Source organism: Eretmochelys imbricata, chromosome 2, assembly GCF_965152235.1.
Source record: "Eretmochelys imbricata isolate rEreImb1 chromosome 2, rEreImb1.hap1, whole genome shotgun sequence".
Classification (NCBI taxonomy): Eukaryota; Metazoa; Chordata; order Testudines; family Cheloniidae; genus Eretmochelys; species Eretmochelys imbricata.
In genome coordinates, this window is record NC_135573.1 from 175,714,284 (window position 1) to 175,732,666 (window position 18,383).

General features: G+C 43.1%; 1 protein-coding gene across 1 annotated transcript in view; it reads right to left on the reverse strand.

The window, feature by feature from the left end:
- Positions 1 to 18,383, reverse strand: part of HECW1 (HECT, C2 and WW domain containing E3 ubiquitin protein ligase 1) — a 242,514-nt gene that overhangs the window by 167,037 nt on the left and 57,094 nt on the right. The window contains exon 3 of the mRNA XM_077809221.1: positions 2,819 to 2,913. Within this exon, the coding sequence (XP_077665347.1) occupies positions 2,819 to 2,913 (95 nt within the window). The remainder of the gene's footprint in view (positions 1 to 2,818; positions 2,914 to 18,383) is intronic.

The window sequence follows — 18,383 nt, forward strand, 5'->3', positions numbered from 1 at the left end:
GGAGGGGATTCATCCTGAGGTTATACATCCATAGACCACTTTTTCTTTAATTGTGATGTATCCGATCTGTGTCTTCAGACTGTGAACTCTTAGGGCAAAGGATTTCCCTTTTTGTGTAGTACGCTGTTCATTGTGATGCCTGTTTATTTTAATGCAAAAGGAGCTAGCCCCATAGTTAGATTAAATCATTGTCACATTCTCAGCCTTTGCCGCTAGCCTGATGCAGCTTTCCTGCTGCTAGAAATAACTGCTCTTAAGTGGCTTTTTTTTTTTAAATAATATGATTATTTAAATCACTGAGCAGAGCAAAAATTAACTTGACAGAACAAATGTCCATTTTTCCAGTATGGTACCTGATGTAAAGACAAATGTACAGCCACAGCATTATCACTAAAAAACAGCAGCAGCAACAAACTGAATATTACAGATATCACCAAGTTGTTCTATTCTACTGAGTGTAACTCACACATACTATTATAATGAGCATGGCATAAATGTTTAGCCATACAGATCAAAGCTGAAACAGCTAACTGGGGTCTTCATGCTGCCCTAAATCCATGTGTAGAGCTTGCACTGTGTGTGAATTGGGCGAAAGATATAGCTTTCAGATTCTAGATATTCCTATTCATCATGGTGATTCACAGGAGATACACCCTGGGAGGACTTTTAATTGGCAAATGAACTGCAGGGCATTTGAATCAGCAGAGGAAAAATACAATAACTGGGTTGGAGTGTGAGGTGATAAGTTCAAAGGTAACAAAACATACACAGTATAAAAATATGAAAAGTCACCAAGTCTAAAGTACAGTCAATGGACATGTGAAGTGATGACGTTCAACTAGCATAGCAGTAGCTTCCTTTTTGGGGATCAGACATTTTTTTAAAACTTTTGGTTAAATACTCTGTCAGCAGCATTTGTACTGAATGCCACAGGGACGGCTCTAAGACAATCTACTTGGGATAGTCAGCATGCGAGTATGCTAGTTGTAAATACTGTATCCAGAAGGAAACTTGTATCCAAATGCTTTTAGATGGTCATATACTCTTGTGTGATCTTCTTTTCAAGCTGTGCCAAATTTAAAAAGTCTATTAATCTAAAATAAGCAGCCTCCAATGACACACTAGGATCCTGCTGAGCTCCAGAGACTAAGGGTGAAATTGTGACTCCATTGAAATCAATGGCAAAACTCCCATTGACTTCAAAGAAGGCAGAATTTCACAGAACTCTATCTCTAGTATCTATTTTACCTATAAAGGTAGACAATCTTCTCCGCTGAAGGATTGTTTCTCACACTAGACTAGGGGTCTAGCCCTTACACTGCTGGTAAGACTCTTAATGACTTCAAAGGGAATATTTCTTGAGCAGGGACTTCAGGAACAGAAATCACAAGCAAAACAGAACATGAGTACAAGTCTTAGACTGTGATCCTATTAGCTATCCCATGGGGGCAGAAAGTCTGCATTCATGCTACAGTAGGAGAATTGGGGCCTTCACTTGTATTGTGGCCTGGTTTATTGGCTGCTTTGTGACATTGGAACAGCGCAAAGCAACTGGATCAGACCGGTGAATCTGGTCTGCTGAATTTAATTCATTGGTCAAGCTGAAGGGCCCTGCCCATCGGTCTTTGCTTGTATAAGTAGTCTGGTGAGCTTCAATCAGACTACACAGGAGACTAGTCAGTCACAATCCTCACTTGGCCACGCAGGGCCCTCTTGCTCAAATTGTGACTCCAGCATGGCACAGACAGTAGGAGCTACTCCCCTAATACTCCTCATTGTAACTTCTTTCACAACTCTGAGAAACCTATTAGTTTAAAACTAAAAAACAAACAAAACAAAAAAACCCAACCCTTTCCAGACTGAATGAACTTTCTGGTCTGTTAACTTGCACTAGAAAGGTCTATGTGTGTTTTCAGTTCAAACAGCTGGTTTCTTTGAGTTTCCAGCTTCAGCTGCAGCTACAGCCAATTCAAAGGCATCGAAGACACAGGGGATGGGGTTAAAGTTTGAGCTGACAGTGGTGGTTTCAGCAGTGACTGGAGATATGAGGTTCATAGGTAATGGGGAATCTACACATTACATTTTTCTCATGCTTTTCTCTCTTTATTTGGGTGCATCAATATGGTAAGTCTGTTGAGGTTAACAATATCCAACTTGTTTTCTCCTACTTAGTATTAAGCTATTCTATTCCATTATTATGTTTTGAACATATTATGCGTTATTGTGTCACATACCCTACAACAAACAGATAAGAATGTAAGACCTGATGATGTGTTACAACTTGTTGGTCTTTTTCACTCGAAGCCTGCAAAGGATCCTGGGATATGAACACAAATGATTCTGGGGCATAGGGTGATGGTAGAAAACTGAAGTAGATGTTTTTGTGACCGGGATGGGAAAAGGTTGACATCCCTCATCTAGAACACAGGGGGTAGCCTCTGGTATTTAAAAAAAGACAGAACATGTTTTTTTTTAAAAAAAATCTATAATTATATTTGAAAGAAGAAACTTCATGATGTGTAAGGATGTGTGCTGTTTCTTTAAATCTGTAGCATAAAGTCAGTCAGGAGGGAAGTACTGCATTCTCTGACTGTTACTAACTCTTACAAACAGAGTGTTACATAGCTGACATTCCAGTTCCTCGGGGACTATCCCTCTATTGATTGATATCCCTTTAGTATATTCCAGAGAATTTAAGAGCAGAAAGTCATAATCAAAATTAATGCAAAAACACAAAGGACAGGCAAGGAAAGCAATAAATTGCACAACAGTAGCTGGAAAGGATAATAGAGAAGCAGGAAAGGCTGGAGTAACTTACGGGAGCAGAACTGTTTTTCACTGTGACACTGGGGGTCGTAGCACGTAGTGCTCCACTCACTCCATGGTAATATTTGAAGCAGATCTTTGTTTCAGCTAAAATAGAAAATGATTTTACATTAGAAATGTTACCAGGAAGAAGTTTTATAATATGTTACACTTGGGACGCATCATGTCTGCTCATGAAGGCTAATGGGCAGATGAACTGAAAACTGAAGCCATTTGTCTCCATCTGATGGTCAGGTTAGGATACTGCAGATAGCCTCAAATGCTGGTTTCCCATGTTGTCTTGCATGAGATATAAAAGTTATTTGGTCCCTATGTTATATGAGAAAGATTAATCATCAACCTCTTCTGAGCAGTAATTACCAGTTCTGTAAAACTATGTCTAAAATCTGCAAAATGTGATAAGGATTTCCTCAGGCTAAAAACATAGGGATAAACCCCTCATGATTCAGGGGATGAGCCAACTATTAATTGGTGAGGTCAGGGAGAAACTTCACTTGTGGGCAGGTTTTTCCATATTTGCACATTATGAGATTTCTCTGAAGCAGGCTGGTTCTGGCCCTTGTCAGAGATATGTCACTGGATTAGACAGATGACTGGTCTGACCTGGTATAACAATTCTTATATTAAAGCATTTTTTACAAACAAACAGTGCTAAGCCATATCTTTTCTTAGTCTATTTCTATTGATTTCAATGGGCTTTGGATCAGACTCTTAGGAGCTTTGCTAGTACTGGCCGCATAGGCGCTGACTCCATGGGTGTTCCAGGGCTAGAGCATCCACGGAAAAAAACCAGTGGGTGCTGAGCACCCACCGGCAGCCCACTATCAGTGCCTCCCCCTCCCCGCAGTGTCTCCTGCCCACCAGTGGCCCCGCCGATCAGCACCTTCCCCTCCATCACAGTTCCTCTTGCACGCTGCGGATCAGCTGTTCTGTGGTGCGCAGGAGGTGCTGGGGGGGAAAGGGAGAGGGCAGAGCATGCTCAGGGAAGGGGGCGGAACTGAGCAGGAAGAAGCAGAGTGGGGGGGGGGTCTTGGGCAGGGCCATGAGGGAGCACCTCCAGGCACATTAGAAAGTTGGCGCCTATGACTGGCAGGAACATTAGCAAGATGATAAGCTTCTAGGGATTAGCAGTGTACTCTTTCCATTTTTGTTGTCTCTCAGCTAAATGTACAAATTAAAAGAAGCCCATCTCGACTACTGAATCAAGACATGGAAGAAAAGAAAAGAAATCAGCTACTCTTTTAATGGTTGCTGTATGATCCATCACATGACCTATTACAAGAAAAAAATGGTACCTTCCAGTCATCCTGGAGCCCAAAGGATGGCTGAATTTTCTTGTCTTGCACTGGACCCCAGATAGATACCAATATGAACACCTTACAAATACATTTTCACTGGACAATACTATAGTTATCCGCTGCCCTTCAGCAACCCCATAATGTAGTGGAATGGGCTTTTCAGGATCGGTTTTTCTTAATATCTTTTTTCCAACAGTTACTTAACACAGTCCTTTCTACAATTGCAGTTGCAGCGTTAGGTGCTCAGATACAATAGTAATGAGGACCATATAAGTACACAGTTTTTACCACACTGCAAGGTGCCAAAGTGGGAACAAAATAAACCTGCTGCTTAAACCCTATTATACCTCATTTCTTCTCTGACTGTTTGGCCCAATCTGGCAAGCACTTACCACCAGGCATTGTGCTTACTGCCATGAACAGTACTTTTGAAATCAATAGCACAGCTCAGATTAGCAAGCACTGTGCTTGGTAGCAAGTATTTGCAGAATCAGGCCTTTATATTGCAAACTCTTTGGGAAACAGACCTTTTTTCTATTTGTTCTGTACAACACCTTACACAGTTCTGGGTCAAATTCTGCCATCTCTGTATACAGGACCCTCACTGAAGTTGTCAGGAGCTGTGTATGCTCTGAATGCAGACCTTTTCATGCTTAGATTGCAGTGATTATAATAGAGATGACACCCACTTTCAAAGCATTACAGTTTCTCACCTGAACAAAGAGAAATTGTTCTACCATAAATGTGCATTCAAAGGCCCTAGAAACATCTCATGCAACAAACATCATTTAATTGTGTCACTGCTGTCTAGCACACAGGTACATGGGGCAAAATGGAATTCCAGTTCTGCACCAGACAGTTGATACCTTCTCATTTAACTGTCTTGCTGCCAGCAACGGCTGCCATCTGTGGGCCACTATGGAACTCAGAAATGCTCCTTTAAGATATGCTCCACAGATATGAGCACTACATACATAATGCCCATCTAAATAAATAATACCTAAATGACAATGTTTTAGTGCTACCAAGGCAGAGCATATGCCAGTAGCCAAATGGTTAAAAGCAATACAGTTGCGACAAAAGACAAGACACACTAACAGTTGACACTCTGGCCACAGATCACTACATTGTGAGCTGTGGTTGCTCAGCGTCTCTGAAAATCAGGTCCTAAGTATTTTAAGCTGGGCACCAAAATAATCGAGACACCAAAAGCAGAAGACACTTTTGAAAATTTAGGCCTAACTAACTTGCCTGATCTACAGACAGACTGTGGTGCAGCCAGAAAAATAAATTAGGAGTAAAATTTTCAAAAGCACCTGAATTGTTCAGGAGCCTAAAATATCCCACTTTCAAAAGTGACTTAGGCACTTAAGAGCATAAGTCTCATTGAAAAGTCAGTGGGATTTAGGTTCCTAAGTCACTTAAGATACATCTATACAGCAAGGAGGATTCCACGGCAGCGAGTCTCAGAGTTTGGGTCTACAGACTGTGCTACGGCATTCAAAATGGCAGTGTAGATATTTAGGCTTGAGCTGGCTCTCCAGCTCTGAAGGCACTCTTTTCCCCAAGGTGCACCATCCAAGTTCCAGCCCGAGCCTGAACATCCACACAACTATTTTTAGTGCTGTAGAGTGAGCCTGAGCATAGACCTGAGCTCTGAGGCTTGCTGCCGCAGAATCCTGCTTGCTGTCTAGACATACCCTAAGTCAGTGGCTTTCAACCTTTCCAGACTACTGTCCCCCTTTCAGGAGTCTGATGTGTCTTGGGAACCCCAAGTTTCACCTCACTTAAAAACTACTTGCTTACAAAATCATATATAAAAATACACGAGTGTCACAGCACACTATTTCCAAAAAATTGCTTACTTTCTCATTTTTACCATATAATTATAAAATCAGTTGGAATATAAATATTGTACTTGCAGTTCAGTGTATAGGATATAGAGCAGTATAAACAAGTCATTGTCTGTATGAAATTTTAGTTTGTATTGACTTCGCTAGTGCTTTTTATGTCGCCTATTGTAAAACTAGACAATTATCTAGATGAGTTGATGTACCCCTTGGAAGACCTCTGAGTACCTGCAGGGGTACACATACTGCTGGTTGAGAACCACTGCCCAAAAGCACTTTGAAATCTTTACCAGGGTCTTCTGAGTCTCACTATACTATACCTAGGAGACCATCCTTCCCTCTTTACACTGTTCCCTGACTACATACAGAATTCCCTCAAATTAACAATCACATCACATATGTACCTTAGTGACTTCAAAGGCATTACCTGAGGGCTTAAAGTTGACTAAATGTATGTATGCAGGACTGAGGCCATAGTTTTAGTAGGACAATTTTAAAAGTTAATAGACGAGCCTATGGGTATGTTTACACTACGGAATAAGGCTGAATTTATAGAAGTCGTTTTTTTAGAAATCGGTTTTATATATTCGAGTGTGTGTGTCCTCACAGAAAATGCTCTAAGTGCATTAAGTGCATTAACTCGGCGGAGCGCTTCCACAGTACCGAGGCTAGAGTCGACTTCCGGAGCGTTGCACTGTGGGTAGCTATCCCACAGTTCCCGCAGTCTCCGCTGCCCATTGGAATTCTGGGTTGAGATCCCAATGCCTGATGGGGCTAAAACATTGTCGCGGGTGGTTCTGGGTACATATCGTCAGGCTCCCGTTCCCTCCCTCCCTCCCTCCGTGAAAGCAAGGGCAGACAATCGTTTCGCGCCTTTTTTCCTGAGTTACCTGTGCAGACGCCATACCATGGCAAGCATGGAGCCCGCTCAGGTAACCGTCACCCTATGACTCCTGGGTGCTGGCAGACGCGGTACGGCATTGCTACACAGTAGCAGCAACCCCTTGCCTTGTGGCAGCAGATGGTACAGTACGACTGGTAGCCGTCATCGTCATGTCCGAGGTGCTCCTGGCCACGTCGGCTGGGAGCGCCTGGGCAGACATGGGCACAGGGACTAAATTTGGAGTGACTTGACCAGGTCATTCTCTTTAGTCCTGCAATCAGTCCTATTGAACCGTCTTATGGTGAGCAGGCAGGCGATACGGATTGCTAGCAGTCGTACTGTACCATCTTCTGCCAGGCAGGCAAGAGATGAGGATTGCTAGCAGTCGTATTGTACCATCTTCTGCCAGGCAGGCAAGAGATGAGGATGGCTAGCAGTCGTACTGTACCATCTTCTGCTGAGCAGCGATGAGATGTGGATGGCATGCAGTCCTTCTGCACCGTCTGCTGCCAGCCAAAGATGTGAAAGATAGATGGAGTGGATCAAAACAAGAAATAGACCAGATTTGTTTTGTACTCATTTGCTTCCCCCCTCCCCTGTCTAGGGGACTGATTCCTCTAGGTCACACTGCAGTCACTCACAGAGAAGGTGCAGCGAGGTAAATCTAGCCATGTATCAATCAGAGGCCAGGCTAACCTCCTTGTTCCAATAAGAACAATAACTTAGGTGCACCATTTCTTATTGGAACCCTCCGTGAAGTCCTGCCTGAAATACTCCTTGGATGTAAAGCCCCCCCCTTTGTTGATTTTAGCTCCCTGAAGCCAACCCTGTAAGCCATGTCGTCAGTCGCCCCTCCCTCCGTCAGAGCAACGGCAGACAATCGTTCCGCGCCTTTTTTCTGTGCGGACGCCATACCAAGGCAAGCATGGAGGCCGCTCAGCTCACTTTGGCAATTAGGAGCACATTAAACACCACATGCATTATCCAGCAGTATATGCAGCACCGGAGCCTGGCAAAGCGATACCAGGCGAGGAGGCGACGTCAGCGCGGTCACGTGAGTGATCAGGACATGGACACAGATTTCTCTGAAAGCATGGGCCCTGCCAATGCATGCATCATGGTGCTAATGGGGCAGGTTCATGCTGTGGAATGCCGATTCTGGGCTCGGGAAACAAGCACAGCTGATGGGACTGCATAGTGTTGCAGGTCTGGGACGATTCCTAGTGGCTGCGAAACTTTCGCATGCGTAAGGGCACTTTCATGGAACTTTGTGACTTGCTTTCCCCTGCCCTGAAGTGCATGAATACCAAGATGAGAGCAGCCCTCACAGTTGAGAAGCGAGTGGAGATAGCCCTGTGGAAGCTTGCAACGCCAGACAGCTACCGGTCAGTTGGGAATCAATTTGGAGTGGGCAAATCTACTGTGGGGGCTGCTGTGATGCAAGTAGCCCACGCAATCAAAGATCTGCTGATATCAAGGGTAGTGACCCTGGGAAATGTGCAGGTCATAGTGGATGGCTTTGCTGCAATGGGATTCCCTAACTGTGGTGGGGCCATAGATGGAACCCATATCCCTATCTTGGCACCGGAGCACCAAGCCGCCGAGTACATAAACCGCAAGGGGTACTTTTCGATAGTGCTGCAAGCTCTGGTGGATCACAAGGGACGTTTCACCAACGTTTCACCAGTGTGGGATGGCCGGGAAAGGTACATGACGCTCGCATCTTCAGGAACTCTGGTCTGTTTCAAAAGCTGCAGGAAGGGACTTTATTCCCAGACCAGAAAATAACCGTTGGGGATGTTGAAATGCCTGTAGTTATCTTTGGGGACCCAGCCTACCCCTTAATGCCATGGCTCATGAAGCCATACACAGGCAGCCTGGACAGTAGTCAGGAGCTGTTCAACTACAGCTGAGCAAGTGCAGAATGGTGGTAGAATGTGCATTTGGATGTTTAAAGGCGCGCTGGCGCAGTTTACTGACTCGCTTAGACCTCAGCGAAACCAATATTCCCACTGTTATTACTGCTTGCTGTGTGCTCCACAATATCTGTGAGAGTAAGGGGGAGACGTTTATGGCGGGGTGGGAGGTTGAGGCAAATCGCCCAGTGGCTGGTTACGCGCAGCCAGACACCAGGGCGGTTAGAAGAGCACAGGAGGGCGCGGTACGCATCAGAGAAGCTTTGAAAACCAGTTTCATGACTGGCCAGGCTACGGTGTGAAAGTTCTGTTTGTTTCTCCTTGATGAAACCCCCCGCCCCTTGGTTCACTCTCCTTCCCTGTAAGCTAACCACCCGCCCCTCCTCCCATCAATCACCGCTTGCAGAGGCAATAAAGTCATTGTTGCTTCACATTCATGCGTTCTTTATTCATTCATCACACAAATAGGGGGATGACTACCAAGGTAGCCCAGGAGTGGTGGTGGAGGAGGGAAGGAAAATGCCACACCGCACTTTAAGCACAGCACTTTAAAAGTTTACAACTTTAAAATTTATTGAATGACAGCCTTCTTTTTTTTGGGCAATCCTCTGTGGTGGGGTGGCTGGTTCTTGGGCGTCTGGGTGTGGAGGCTATGGAACTTGGGGAGGAGGGCGGTTGGTTACTCAGGGGCTGCAGTGGCAGTCTGTGCTCCAGCTGCCTTTGCTGCAGCTCAACCATACACTGGAGCATACTGGTTTGGTCCGCCAGCAGCCTCAGCATTGAATCCTGCCTCCTCTCATCACGCTGATGCCACATTTGAGCTTCAGCCCTCTCTTCAGCCCGCCACTTACTCTCTTCAGCCCGCCACTTACTCTCTTCAGCCCGCCACCTCTCCTCCCGGTCATTTTGTGCTTTCCTGCACTCTGACATTATTTGCCTCCACGCATTCGTCTGTGCTCTGTCAGTGTGGGAGGACAGCATGAGCTCGGAGAACATTTCATCGCGAGTGCGTTTTTTTTTCTTTCTAAGCTTCACTAGCCTCTGGGAAGGAGAAGATCCTGTGATCATTGAAACACATGCAGCTGGTGGAGAAAAAAAAAGGGACAGCGGTATTTAAAAAGACACATTTTATAAAACAGTGGCTACACTCTTTCAGGGTAATCCTTGCTGTTAACATTACATACATAGCACATGTGCTTTCGTTACAAGGTCGCATTTTGCCTCCCCCCACCGCGTGGCTACCCCCTCAACCCTCCCCCCTCCCTGTGGCTAACAGCAGGGAACATTTCTGTTTAGCCACAGGCAAACAGCCCAGCAGGAATGGGCTCCTCTGAATGTCCCCTGAAGAAAAGCACTCTATTTCAACCAGGTGACCATGAATTATATCTCACTCTCCTGAGGATAACACAGAGAGATAAAGAACAGATGTTGTTTGAATGCCAGCAAACATACACTGCAATGCTTTGTTCTACAATGATTCCCGAGTACGTGTTACTGGCCTGGAGTGGTAAAGTGTCCTACCATTAAGGACACAATAAGGCTGCCCTCCCCAGAAACCTTTTGCAAAGGCTTTAGTAGTACATCTAGGAGAACCGCGAATGCCAGGGCAAAGTAATCCTTTCACATGCTTGCTTTTAAACCATGTATAGTATTTTAAAAGGTACACTCACCAGAGGTCCCTTCTCCGCCTGCTGGGTCCAGGAGGCAGCCTTGGGTGGGTTTGGGGGGTACTGGCTCCAGGTCCAGGGTAAGAAACAGTTCCTGGCTGTCGGGAAAACCGGTTTCTCCGCTTGCTTGCTGTGAGCTATCTACAACCTCCTCCTCCTCATCATCTTCTTCGTCCCCAAAACCTGCTTCCGTATTGCCTCCATCTCCATTGAAGGAGTCAAACAACACGGCTGGGGTAGTGGTGGCTGAACCCCCTAAAATGGCATGCAGCTCATCATAGAAGCGGCATGTTTGGGGCTCTGACCCGGAGCGGCCGTTCGCCTCTCTGGTTTTCTGGTAGGCTTGCCTCAGCTCCTTCAGTTTCATGCGGCACTGCTTCGGGTCCCTGTTATGGCCTCTGTCCTTCATGCCCTGGGAGATTTTGACAAAGGTTTTGGCATTTCAAAAACTGGAACGGAGTTCTGATAGCACGGATTCCTCTCCCCAAACAGCGATCAGATCCCGTACCTCCCGTTCGGTCCATGCTGGAGCTCTTTTGCGATTCTGGGACTCCATCATGGTCACCTGCAGCTTGCCACGCTGGCCAAACAGGAAATGAGATTTAAAAGTTCGCGGTTCTTTTCCTGTCTACCCGGCCAGTGCATCTGAGTTGAGAGTGCTGTCCAGAGCGGTCACAATGGAGCACTCTGGGATAGCTCCCGGAGGCCAATACCATCGAATTGTGTCCACAGTACCCCAAATTCGAGCCAGCAACGTCGATTTAAGCGCTAATCCACTTGTCAGGGGTGGAGTAAGGAAATCGATTTTAAGAGCCCTTTAAGTCGAAATAAAGGGCTTCATTGTGTGGACGGGTGCAGGTTTACATCGATTTAACGCTGCTAAATTCGACCTAAAGTCCTAGTGTAGACCAGGGCACAGTATCCCTGACTCTTGATCATTGGAACAGCAGTGAAATAATCATTCACGTTGAAGAGCTATCACTTATTATGTATTTGGGAGCAGTAGTTTTTATTAGAGAGTGTTAAAGTGAGGCTGAGCGTATCGCCCTAAAGAACTGCAAATCAAGACTGAATTATCAATTTGTAATTTTCTCTACGGGATTTTTAACAGCTCAGCAGCAAAACTGATTACTTACCGAGCAGACAGCAAAAGTTGATAATATCACAATAGAGCTGCCATACATACAAATAGGATACCAGTTCTACAAATTATTCAAATTTTGATTTTTCTCTCCCCTGGAGACTATTACATACAATTTGTATGGAACATCTAGGAGGTAGAATAAATAAATGTTTTCTATAAACTCATGAAAAATAATTTTCTCCAGTAGTTTGTATGATTATGATCAGGCTTTCATGGCAGGGAACCTGGCTTTTGGTTACCTAGCATTACATTTAGTCAGTTATCGTATACATCGAGGATTCTGTCAAAAAATTAAAGAGACATTGTCAGGCTTAAGAGGAATTGTAGAAGTATAATCAGGCAGGCCAAAAAAGAATTTGAAGAGCAACTAGCCAAAGTCTCAAATAGTAACAGCATTTTTTTTAAAAAAAAAGTACAGTACTTCAGAAGCAGGAAGCCTGCTAAACAATCAGTGGAGCCAGTGGACGATCGAGACGCTAAAGGAGCACTCAAGTAAGACAAGGCCATTGCAGAGAAACTAAATGAATTCTTTGTATCCATCTTCACTGTAAAGGATGTAAGGGAGATTCCCACACCTGAGCCATTCTTTTTAGATGACAAATTTGAGGAACTCTCCCAGATGGAGAAGGTTTAGAAACAAATTGGTAAATTAAACAGTAATAAATCATCCAGACCAGATGGCATTCACACAAGAGTTCTGAAGGAACTCAAATATGAAATTGAAGAACTAATAATTGTGGTATGTAACCTATCACTTAAATCAGCTTCTGTACCAGATGACTGGAGGATAGCTAATGTAACACTGATTTTTTAAAAAGGCAATCCATAGGCAATCTTTCAATTAGAGGCCAGTAAACCCAACTTCAGTATCAGGGAAGGCCAAGACATTAGAGATGGGAAAGATCTGTCAGGTCACATAGTCCCCACCACCATCACCACCACCCTGTCAGAGTAGGATTGTTCCCCATGTCCCTTCTCTTTAAAATATCATCTTTCCTTGTTGTCTTCATTCATTCCTTTAGGTTTATTTGTCAAGCTTGCCTTTTTTCTTCCCTCAGAATTTCACTCATTCTTATAATCCTCTATTCTTCTCTTGCTCAAAGGTCATCCTGACTTCAGAAGCTTAACTTCCACTAGAAGAGCAGATTTATTCTCTTGGATATAAAAAGTAATGTTGCCAAAATTAATCCAGTTTCCCCTGCTAGATTACCAAACTTCCTAAACTCAACTGCTAGAAAAGACTAAGAAGCAGTATTCTGCAGGGAGACAGGGCATCTCAGTGTGTTTTACTATTTGGTGTTTTCATTCCTGCTTGATAGGGAAGTTTGATAGACATGAGACACTTTAACAATCTGACTGCAATTTATTCCAATGGCATTTTCTGTTTCAGTTAAGCAGCAGCATGAAGAAGCCTGAGCTAAGCATTTCTGAACAGACAGAGAGAAGAAAAAAAAAAAGAAAAAAAGAAAAGACAGCATCCAAAGACCAGGCATTGATGAACAATTTAATCTCTTACCAAAAGAAATGTTGTGGCTGTTGTTGGACAGAGTTCCTGCATAAAATATTAAGGATATAAAAAATGATGATAAATAGGCTGTCCCTGGGAAGTGTATGTTGGGAGGGGGAGGGGGAATTGAACCTAATCAGAGATACAAAACTGAAGGAAAATAACTGTTTTATGACACACAAAAGCAGTTCACTGTAGAAGTCCTATAAAATCAGTACAGTACACAACCTTGTGATATTATAGTTTGATCAGGTTACCGTAGCGTGGCCTTTAATTACAGCAGTCATTGCTAGTGATCATTACAGTTGGAACTGTGCAGTAACTAAGGCCCTAAAATTATGAGCTGTTACTATTTAAGAATTGCTCTGACATCAAAGCCTTTGAAAAAGATAAAAAACAAAGGGCTAAGAGAATAAAAACCCAAGAGCTAATGGCTAAAGTTCTTCAGTAGTCTCAGGTAACTGAGAGTTGCTGCAGCCTTTTGCAAGACTATGCTGCCGGTGCAGCTAAAGAAACTTCCATTCCTACCCCCCCATCTGTGAATTAATGAAGAAAAAAATCATATTAAATTAATATCAAACTCTGATATTATGATGTACAAGATACAAGAGTAAAATGGAGAACTTGATGGAATTTAATATTATAATTATAATGTATACAAAAGGGAAGTCAATTATAAGCGACACAGCTTTAGACAAAATGCTGTAAATTTCAACAACAGAGTTTATCGCGTGGGCAATCCTGTTAGGAAAAAAAAGGGGTTGCATTCATATTGACTTCTTTTAGTTTAAGTGATAAAGTGAAGAAGGCAGGCTACTGTTTGTAATCAAGCATGCTTATGATATCAAGTTAGCAAAATACCCCTTGCTGAAAGAGGCAGTAAATAAAAGGAACTGAGACCAAATTGTGTATTTATAAGGACACTTGACCACAGAGTGGTATAATCCGAAGGGAGAAGGATCTGATGAGGAGCAGGGGTACCAAGGGCAAAACTAGGGCTGGCTGGGCAAAGAGATTCAGATGAGGAGCTGGAGGGGGAAAAGTAGGATTGGAAAGATTGGAGGAGGCGGCCAGTGAGAGAGATTGGAACTGGGAGCCACTGAAGACATGGAGCGTGGATGGGAGGAGTGACTGGAGAATACAGTGAGGGAAAGACACAGATTGGAAGAAGGAGAGGAGAGAATTGGGCCTGGCTAGGCAAAAAGACTAGGAACAAGGAGCGTGATGAGGAAAGACTAGTATTTGCTGGCAGAGAGACTAGGACGAGAAGCCTGAGGAGTGGAGACTAGCACTGGTTAGCTGAGGAGAATGGTGCTGGGATAAGGAATGAGGTGTGGGGAAGAGACAGGGCCAGGTTGGAGGTGAACACACCACAATGGGTCATGCTTGGATAGAATGAGCAGAAGAGTCTCCACCCACTAGAGTACACTCCCACAGCAGCTTGTAATGGCTCCCTAAGATTCCTGAGTCTCGCCATTCCTCTACTGTCAGCAAATATCTTTGAAACCTACTGGCAAAGTTTCCCATCTCCCTCTAATTCTGGTCCACAGAGAACAAACCATCTATATCAGCTATCAGATACTCCAGTTGCTGAAGTGACAGAGTGCTATGTGCTGGATCTAAAGGTTCCAACCTGGATGATGAACCACACAGGTGTCAATATAATGCTGCATGATGGAATTTCTGATTTCAGTCTTCTCTTTTAAAAACCTAGGAAATGACACACATGTGCACACATACACACAGAGTCACATTAACAAAATATTAAGATTGCAAAGTCAAGCACTCAGAAGTTAGGAAATGCCAGATTAAGATGGTACAAGAAAGGTAGCTCTCTCTTTCTGTACACATTTTGATATAGTCTTTAAGATTCACAGAGTGATTATTATATCCATTTGGGATTTTTTTTTACTATACTGTGTGGGAAAGGGTTGGTTTTGACAAAGCTCTCATTTAAAAAATGTTTTGCAAAAAAAAAGTTTTGAAATGGTTGAAATGTGGTGTTTTTAAAACAAAAAAAGTTCAATTTTCAGGTAAAAATGACTTTTCATTTTGAAATTTATGTTAGGGTATAGTAAATATATAAAAAAAACTTTAAATTAAGAAGGCTGAAATTAAATCAAAACATTTTGAAGTTATGAAACATTTTGATTGACTCAGTTCAATTTGTTTTTTTAATTTTGATTGCTTAGTGAAATTGAGAGATTTTGACCTCTCATCATGATGTGCGATAGAAAATTTTTCAAATCTCAAAAAATCTTTTAGAATAGGAAAACTATTGCCTGCCCAGCACTAGTGAATATTATAAATAAATTATTAGAATGCTAGACTCTTGTTGCCCTTCCACAGGTATGCTGAGAAGCTGAAAATGCACAAGAAGCCTCTTCCTTTCCTACCACCAATAAAAGAACCAACCATAAACTAAAGCAAGCATTCCTGAACCCCAGTTTGATGCCCCATCTACGGGGTCATGTTGTCTCTCATATCAGGCATCTTCAACAAATCATCATGACTTTGAGACTTAGTGTACTAACAGGAAATTGAGATTCATTATTTCTCTTCTCTCAAATGTTGGCAAATGGTTCAAGTGGGGATAATTACAGAATGCGTATTGAGAGAAATATGACAAAAGTTAGTGAGTGGTTAGGTAACATGCAATTGTGGGATGTGCAGTAGGTTGCTGGTTCATATCCAGTTCAGGAAGGTAGGGACTAATAGTTATTAACATCTCAGGGCTTGTTTACACAATGAGTTACTGTGTGGCAAGCCGGGGTACGAATCTACAGTGCACCAACCTGCTGTCTAGTAACATCCCAAGTGGATACTGCTATGGCATGACAGTCCCAGAATGCAGTCTGGCATACTACTACTTGAAAGTGCAGTCACTAAGCCACACACCAGGACTTTCACTGTGCTGTGGCAGTGTCCACACAGGACATTACTGCCCAGCAAACTGGTGCACTGTTGATTCACATCCTGGCTTGCTGCGCAGTAACTTGCTATGTAGACAAGCCCTCATGGGCTTTTTTTCCAGTAATCACCAATTTGAGAGAGACATTTAATTCATTACAAAGAGCAAACTACAAGGGCTGTGCTAAAATCCTAATGAAATTCCATTGCCAATAGGCGTGTAATGTTTCTTATGTAAATCAGCTTAACTATGAGTTCCTCACTGTCAGCATCACTGAGCAGGCAATTTATTTTCTGGAAAAATGAAGTCAAAGCATTTGTAATTGTGTGATAGTTGACTAGATAATAACTGGAAACCCAGCCCAAACTTGGCACAGTGATCCTAAGTACTCCCTAAACTCCATGAAACACTGTATAAAACAAAACCAAACCCAATTTAATCTACTTGTGACAACAGATGAAGCGAAGCACCTTACAAAATGAAACAATTAAAGCAGATTAAATTTAAAGTAACTCTTCTGTCTGGAAATTGTTTGCCTACTTTGTTACAAGTAACTCCTAAGTTACAATAACAAAGAGTTTAGAGAGGAAAAAGTCATTGCATTTCTTTTTATTGTGTTGATTTAACACAGCACTTTGTGTGTAATCAGTTCCACTATTTCTCCTGCAGTTAGGTTAGTCAATTTCCTGGGTTATGTGGGTCTTACACATAACACGGAAAAACAGTCTTTAAAAAAATACAGTAATTGTAAAATCACTAAAATTGGTAAGAGTTTCAGTGGCAGGTGAAGGTCACCAAACTACTTTTGTTTTGTTGTTGAATTGAGCAGATTATATCCCTTCAAATACACCAGAAATGACTATCCAATTTCTGAAGCCAGAAAGATATACAGATAAATTAAATGCAAGATATTTCAATGAATTAGGGCCAAATTCTGCCCTGTTACACTAGAGTAATTCCATTGAGCATCATCATGTGCAGGAATTTGTATCAAAGGATTAATTCAGAATCTTCCAGTAAAGGCCTGCAGCCAGTTTCTCTCAGTTAAACCAACCTGTATTCAAAGTAATTCTGTGCAGCCATTCCAGACTCACGCTGTAGTAAATGAGGGCAGATTTTGGCACTTGCCAAAAAAACCCAAGCTTTGTGCTTTGCTCTGAATGCTACCAGAGGTGCTACAGTGGGTGCTCAGATACTACAGTGACAGATGACAGTAAAAATAAAAGCAACTAACTAAATAAAACCCTTAGATGGCCAGCACAGAGAGAAAGCCTCAAAAGGAGGGGTTGGGGAAAGGCAGAGCCTTAGATCTGTCCTCTCTTTACTCCCTCGAGATGCAGATGCACACACACAGACACTCTGCATGTTGTTCTATTGATCAGCATTCCTCTAGTTCCCCCAGGCATAGTGCCTACTTCAAGCTAAACGCCGCCTAGAGCTGCAGCCACTGTGCAGTCTCTCTTCGTTTCTCCCACTGCGACAATAGGCTTAAAGCCACAATTAAAAATATACAGATACAACCTTTAGGCACAACCCTGACCAGTGGTGGCTGCATCAGCTGCCCCACTTCAGGAGCAGCCCTAGGAGGTCCTGTGCCTCAGAGATACACCTTTGAGTCACAATTCCCTTTTGCTTCCTCTTGTTCTGGAAAGATACGACTTGCTGCTGGAACTGCTATAACAGCAGAAAATTATGACACCCCTGTGCTGGCTGATGTATTGTGGGGGACCAACACAGGACATCACCTTTTCCCTGCCCACCTGCTCTGAGAGGGAGCAAAAGCAGGTACACAACATCTGCTTACCGCTGCCCACCCAAGGCTCCAGTAGCCCCAGCAGCCCCAGCAAGGATTTAAAGGTGGTTCTTAATCCTCTTCCCCCAGAGATGTGTAGTCCAAGACTCAAGCCTACCTTTCCTATTGTAATCTCCTAGTCTGGTCCTTTGACCATTTAACTGTAAAAGGCATGATTGATGAGTTTTGGATAGGAACAGAAAAATGTCCCCGAGAGTCAGTACTTGTTTTTAATAGTCTCCTTTTCAAGATATATACATACCACAATTGACTAACCATCTGACCTTATGATGGTCCCCCTTCATCCTTTCTTACTCTTCCACCTCCATATTGTTTGTTACTGTCACTTGTTACATCAATTTTCAAATTAGATTATAAATTCTTTGGACCAGGGGCCATGTCTGTTTATTTTTTTTCAAGTGCCTACCATACTTTGGTGGCTGCAAAATACTTAAAAATTTTCTTGTGTTTTGTAATCATGATGTGTAGTGTAAAAATACAACATGTAGTTCCTACTGGGGATTAGTTCCAGTCACAAAATTCTATATTACATTTCATTGAAGGGGGTTTTGTAATCAAAGCTTTGTGC